This window comes from Suricata suricatta, chromosome 12 (assembly GCF_006229205.1).
Source record: "Suricata suricatta isolate VVHF042 chromosome 12, meerkat_22Aug2017_6uvM2_HiC, whole genome shotgun sequence".
Lineage (NCBI taxonomy): Eukaryota > Metazoa > Chordata > Mammalia > Carnivora > Herpestidae > Suricata > Suricata suricatta.
In genome coordinates this window covers 11,467,062-11,473,602 of record NC_043711.1, presented here as the reverse complement: position 1 = coordinate 11,473,602, position 6,541 = coordinate 11,467,062, and the positions used below count along the sequence as shown (strand labels likewise).

Sequence of the window (6,541 nt, the reverse complement as noted above, 5' to 3'; positions counted from 1 at the left end):
TGCTTGGGATCAGGACCTGGACCTGGATAAGAGGTGACATCTCCTGATCCCATGGGCTCAGTGCAAACCTCAGCAAAGACAAGCTCCAGCCCTTGCACCCATCCTCTGCCTGGGCCTGAGGTGCTGGCAAGAGGCAGGGCCAACCCCAGGCTTTTCCTTCTCTCCTTTCCCCCAGCACAGCCAGTTTTACCAGTTGGACGGGCACCTGAGAGTCCTCTCTGGTGGCCAGCTGCAGCTCCAGAACAGTAATTATAGGAAGGACTGGCCTCAGTCTACCACTTTTGGGAAGAGTTTGTTGGAGTTTAAACTACTTGGCCTCCAGGCCCCTCCTGGGATGGGCCTGGCTTGCTGACCCTTGACCTCAGCCTGGGAGGGACAGGATAGGATGTGGGAGCCCTTGAAACCAGAGGACCTTGATGCAAGGAACTCTGTCCCCATGCTCCTGCTACTGCCCGCCCACAGTTGTGCAAGGGGCAGCCGTGTCATTCACCTCTGGACTTTGACAGGAGCCAGAGGCACCACTCAATTCTCTCTTCCAGTTCTGCCAAGGTTTCCGCTGAGGTCAATTGGATATGTCCCTCAGAGGCTGGAACCTCGCAATGGTGGCCCAGGGTGTCCTCTGGATCCTGTTTGGATTGCTGCTGCGGCTGGAGCCTGGGACAGGTGGGTCAGAAGGCAGAGAGCTGGGGCCAGGACCCAATGCTGCCAAAGTGAATTGCCGTCCTCCTCTGTGTCCAGCTCTGTACAGGGTGAGGCTGGAGACCCCACGAGGCCCCAGTCCTAAGGAACCTCCAGTCTCCAGATGCTTCCAGCCCCATAGGGTCAGCACTCAGGAAGGAAGTGCTGAATCATCTGGGGGAAAGGATTTGGGGCCAGAAGAGCAAAAATCAGGAACGTTTCCTGGAGGAGGGGACATAGATTTAGGACAGGAAGAAGGAATATAATTTTACTCAGTGGAGAAGCAGGAATGGGTATTTTAGGCAAAGAGAGGAATAAAGTTATAAAGGAATCACAGTGTGGACTGTCTGGAGAAGAACCTGGATTCTAGACAGAGTGTAAGGATTAAAACTTCCTGGGTTCAAATCCTGCCTCTGCCACTTCCTAGCTGTGTGATTCTAGGCAGACGATTCAGCCTCTCCGTGCTCATAGGGTCGGTGTGAAGATTAAATGGGTTAGGTCACTTAGAATGGTGCCTGGCACATAGTAAATGTTTAATAAATGTTAGCTACCATTCAATATCCCACTCAGCTTAGGCCCAGCATTCCTCTCTTCCAGGGCCACAGGCCCCTTCTCTCCTCCCTGGCCATCCTTAGTGATACCTTTCCCTCTAAAATCCCCCAAACTACAATCCATTAAGAAAAACTCCATTTTGGGGCGCCTGGGTGGCTCAGTTGGTTGAGCATCCGACTCCAGCTCAGGTCATGATCTCACGGTTTGTGGGTTTGAGCCCCGCGTTGGGCTCTGTGCTGACAGCTCAGAGCCTGGAGCCTGCTTCAGATTGTGTTTTCCTCTCTCTCTGCTCCTCCCCTGCTCATTCTCGATCTCTCTCTCTCTCTCTCTCTCTCTCTCTCTCTCAAAATAAAATATTTTTAAAAATAAAAGAAAAACCCCATTTCCCCTCAAACTACCTGAGACGTCTGCCCATTTTAGTCCATCCCACTGACATCACTCTGGCTTTGGCCACCTTCATCACTTACCTGCACACTGTCTCCCTCCTCCCTTCTCTAGCCTCCCCCAAATCCATTCTCCACATGGCAGCCAAAGGAGCAATCTTAGAGTACGAACCAGGGCCTGTCTCTCTCCTGCTCATTACCCTACCACGGCTCCCCAGTGCTCACTGATTATCTAAGCTCTTTAAATGCTTATCTGTGCCTCAATTTCCTCATCTACACAAGGACAGTGTTGGGGGGGCGGTTCACAGTGTTGTCCAATGAAGAGCTGGGGGCACTGAGAACAAGTGAAAGCAGCAGCGGGAGGAACAGGGGCAGTGCTGGGCCACTGGGCTAATGTTGTCTGTCCTCCTGCAGCGACCCTGCCCCTGCTCATGGACTCTGTCATCCAGGCCCTGGCTGAGCTTGAGCAGACGGGACCAGCCACCAGGGCCAGGCACACTGCTTCTGCGTGGCAGCTATTAGCCCAGGAGTCGGATCCCCATGATCTTCTCCACCACTTCCTGCTGGAGGGGCGGAGTCTCAAGACCACCAAGCTGGATCCCCACCAACTGAGCCCAGAGCTTCGAGATCTAACCAAGGACGTGGCCCAGCACAGTATTCGGGGCAGGCAGGAATATGGAGTTGTGCTGGCACCAGATGGCTCAACCGTGGCTGTGGAGCCCCTTTTGGCGGGGCTGGAGGTGGGGCTGCAGGGGCAGAGAGTTGTAAACCTGCCCTTGGACAGCACAGCCAGCCCTCTGGACACTGGAGCCACCTTTCCAGACACTGAAGTCATGGTTCCCGATGTAAGAGCCACAGCTCCAGGGCTCCAGGATGCCCTTCCAGACATCATCTCTGCAGATGTTGGAGCCATGCCTTCAGATGTTAGAGCCGCAGATCTAGATGTCAAACCCACCTCTCCAGGTGTTAGGCCTCACTCTCCAGATGTTCCAGTCACCTCTCCAGATGCCCAAGCTTCCTTGCCAGGTTCCAGAGCCAAGTCCCCAACCACGGTGGACAGACTCCTGGTGGTCACCCTGGCCAGAGACCTGGGTCTGGCCTTCCTCCAGGGCTCTGAGACCTGGAGTCATTCAGGCCTGGGATCCGAGGGTTGCTGGGACCAGCTATCTGCCCCCAGGACCTTCACACTCTTAGACTCCAAGGCATCGCCAGTCACCATGGCCTTCCTCAATGGTGCCCTGGATGGGGCCCTCCTTGGAGATTACCTAAGCCGAACTCCTGAGCCCCGGCCACCTCTCAGCCACCTACTGAGGCAATACTACGGAGGAGCCGGGGTAGCTGGAGATCCAGGACTTCGTAGCAACTTCCGACGGCAGAACGGAGCTGCTCTGACTTCAGCCCCTACGCTGACCCAGCAGGTGTGGGGGGCCCTCACCCTGCTTCAGAGGCTGGAGCCAACACACCCTCAGCTTCGGGGCATGGACCAAGAACAGCTGGCCCAGGTGGCAGCCAACGCTACCAAGGAATTCACTGAGGGCTTCCTGGGTGAGAAGAGCTCCAACCCGTGTGATCGCCCATCTCACAGATGCTACCCTCTTAGCCTCATGCAGTCAGGGAGATCTAGCTACACCTAGGGGATTCCAGATGCAGAAATAAGGGTCCAGGCTGGGGGTGGGTGGGGGACCCAGAATCCTCATAGGTAAAGAAAGGCTAGATTTAGGTCCTAAAGGTTGAATAAAAGTTCATCGGGGGCGGGGGGGGGGGGCAGGTAGAGAAGTGGAGGCAGTCCAGGAGGTGGGCTCAGCACATGCAAAGGCACAGAGGTTCAAATGGAAGTCCAGCCATTACTCCTGAGCATCATTAGGGAAGTTGCTTCACTTCTCTGAACCTCTCCTTCTTCAGTGAAGCCTGGGAAAACCATTGCTTCCTCTTGGAAGTGCTGGGTGGTTAAAGATAGACGAAGCAGGTAAAGGAAGTAGCTTTACACAATTAGAGGACAATAAACTGGGGCTGAGATCCCCCTTTTCTCAGCATAGCTGTCCCTCCCTAGAAATCAGAGCAGGGCCAGCTGGAGAGTGTCAGGTCCTGGACTGTAAAGGGCCTGAAAACAAGAGCTAAAATTCTTGGGGTTTATTCTCAAGGTGATGGGAGTCATAGCGGATATTCCAACAGGACTGAGATGCTGTTAAATTTAGTTAAGTTAGCTCCCCACGGCTGCCAGTGCGGTGTGAGACGGAAATGTCCTCAAATCTGGAGGGGGGCTGAAGGGCTGGTCCAGACGTGCGCTCTACCGAGGACGCAGGCGGCAGGCAGAGAAACGCTGGCTGACCCAGCCCTGGACTCCCTTCTCCGCAGGGTGCCCGGCCATCCACCCCCGCTGCCGCTGGGGCGCAGCGCCATATCGAGGCCACCCGAAGCCGCTGCAGCTGCCCCTCGGGTTCTTGTATGTACATCACACGTACGAGCCAGCGCCACCCTGCACGGATTTCGTGCACTGCGCGGCCAACATGCGCTCTATGCAAAGATTCCACCAAGATACTCGGGGTTGGGACGACATTGGCTACAGGTAAACTGAACCCGGCCGAGCAATAAACTTTTGAGGTGGAGCTGGGGGGGCGGGGCCTGACCCAGGGGGTAGGGTTTGAACTGGAGGCGACGGGGCCAGTTAGAGGAAGCGTTTGGGGCTGGGTGGAGCCAAGGTGGAGGGGGCGTGGCCTTGACTCCGGTCTGGGCCTTAACAGGGACCAGAAATGCCTCAAGACAGTGGGATTCTTGGGTCTGGTTGTAGGAACTAGGAGAGGAGCAGGACAGTGCAAAGAGCTGGGGCTGGGACAGGGCAGGGAGAGAATATGACCTAGGACAGAAAAGGGCTGGGCAGAAGCTGTACTTGAGACAATGTGGAAGGGACTGGGTAGAAAAGGACGCGGCCAACGCTGAGGGGCAGATCCAGAAAAACAGTTTCTGCGGTGGCACTTGCGGAGAGGAGGTAAAGCCAGAGCGACCGAGGGAGGAGGGTATTTGGAGCCGAGGTGGCCCTTGGTTCAGGTGCAGAATTGGGGTAGGGGGCCAGAAGAAAGGCGGGGCCTCCCTCATGCCTGCTTCCCCCTCCCCTCTACAGTTTCGTGGTAGGCTCCGACGGCTACGTGTACGAGGGCCGCGGCTGGCACTGGGTGGGCGCGCACACACGCGGCCACAACACCCGCGGCTTCGGCGTGGCCTTCGTGGGCAACTATACTGCAGAGCTCCCGGCGAAGGCTGCGCTTCACCTCGTGCAGGACGTGCTCCCTGGCTGCGCAGTGCGCGCTGGCGTCCTGCGGCCAGACTACCAGGTGCTTGGCCACCGCCAGCTGGTGCGCACCAACTGTCCTGGCGACGCGCTCTTCAACCTGCTGCGCACCTGGCCGCGCTTCGCTGCTGTGAGTACGAGACCCCACACTCCCTCGGCCTGTGGCCCAAGCTTTCAGCACAAGCCCAGAGCTCAACCCTGACCCCCTCCTGACGCCCACCCTCATCAGGCCCCCAACTCCTTACTGTAACCCCTATGCCTACACAGCCTCAGCCAGACCCCTGGACCCCCTCGCAGTCCATCTATTCAGGCAGCCTGGGCCCAGACTTCAGTCCTGCTTACAACAGCCCCTACTCACTGACCTCTGCTTGCACAACCTCAGCTGAGCCCTGACCTGGCCAGCTTGTCCTTTACCCAGCCCCAACACCTCTGTCCTCCCAACCAAGGCATGGAATCCAACCCTACACCCGCCTTTCTTCCCTCACAGTCTCAGCCTGGCCTGCCCAACTTATACCCCAATTACCTCTCCTGCCTGTACAACCTCACCCAGACTACCCAAACTTGGCCTCACACCCACCCCCTACCCAAAGGGCCCTCTGTCTACACAACACTAACTTAGCCTGTGACCCTCTATTGAAAACCCCTTTGCCTGCACAACCTCTACCCACCTCCTAACCTGTGCTCCAATCCTCTCTGCCCAGTCTCAGCCCTAGGATGCTTCCTCAGCCCCAGCCTCCCTGACCCCTGATAACAGTTCTCATGCTGGAGCAATCTATGTCCAGCCAGCACCACCTTGGCCTGATGACCCCACTCAGCCCCTCACTTCGATCACCATAATACCTCTATATTCAAAACTGCACAACCTCATCTCACCCGCACACCACCACCCTATTAAGCTGGCCTGCAGTCTGCACTGTACCCATGCCCTCACTTTGAGCTCCTGTCCTCTTCCCCATCCAGGGTCCCACCATGATAGGGGTAGGCCCCAACTCCCCAAGCTTCACACCCCCCCTCTCTTTTCTAGAATGTGAAAACAAGAACAGCCAGGAGGGCATCTAGAAGATCCAAAAGGAAGCCACCTCCCATGATCCTGCCAGCCACAGACCTCCAATAAAGAGATGGTGGAATGAAAGCCTGTGTCAGTGCATTATCTGTGTCTGCACACGTTGTTTTAATTTGCATTTGCCTAGAAGCAGACCGGAGACAAGAATGCAAGTAGTTTGCTTGGGGAGGTGAAGGTGATCCTAGGATGTATCAGTTGGGGATTGAAGAAGAGAGGTAGGGAAGGAAGGTGTCCAGGAAAGGGTGCATTATCAAGCAAGTTGGCACTGGGGGCATATGGAGCTCAATCCCACTGGGAACCTCCGGGGGACAGTGTAAGACACACACCTCAGAGTCATCCCACCCAAGAGGCAAGGGAGCTGGGCTATTGATTCTCCAGACCTCATTGTCATTGGCTAAGGGCTCATTTGGGAAAGGTATCAATTCTCTGGCACTTTGGGGCTGCTTGTTGCATAGAGAGGGAGAGTGGACTCCATCTGTCAGAGAAAGACCTCCAGCAAAAATGCAGGGAGTCGGGAGAGGATTAGTATTCAGTGAGGTGAGAAAGACTCAGGGACACATCAGAACATGAGGAAACTCT

The 6,541-nt window shown here is 55.9% G+C and overlaps 1 protein-coding gene across 1 annotated transcript; it reads left to right on the top strand.

Annotated features, from left to right (window-relative positions):
• The first annotated feature begins 559 nt into the window (after positions 1 to 559).
• On the top strand, positions 560 to 6,031 carry PGLYRP2 (peptidoglycan recognition protein 2). Its single transcript, XM_029917563.1, has 5 exons — positions 560 to 663; positions 2,028 to 3,158; positions 3,969 to 4,179; positions 4,732 to 5,029; positions 5,924 to 6,031. The coding sequence occupies exons 1-5, from the start codon at positions 573 to 575 to the stop codon at positions 6,011 to 6,013; spliced, it is 1,821 nt and encodes a 606-aa protein (XP_029773423.1). The 5' UTR covers positions 560 to 572; the 3' UTR covers positions 6,014 to 6,031.
• Positions 6,032 to 6,541: the final 510 nt, after the last annotated feature.

Excerpts from the sequence above, each read along its gene's own strand:
- PGLYRP2 (XM_029917563.1), top strand. The coding sequence starts at position 573 with ATGTCCCTCAGAGGCTGGAACCTCGCAATGGTGGCCCAGGGTGTCCTC. Across the intron at positions 4,180-4,731 it reads TGGGACGACATTGGCTACAG|TTTCGTGGTAGGCTCCGACG; the intron begins GTAAACTGAACC and ends TCCCCTCTACAG. Across the intron at positions 5,030-5,923 it reads CCTGGCCGCGCTTCGCTGCT|AATGTGAAAACAAGAACAGC; the intron begins GTGAGTACGAGA and ends TCTCTTTTCTAG.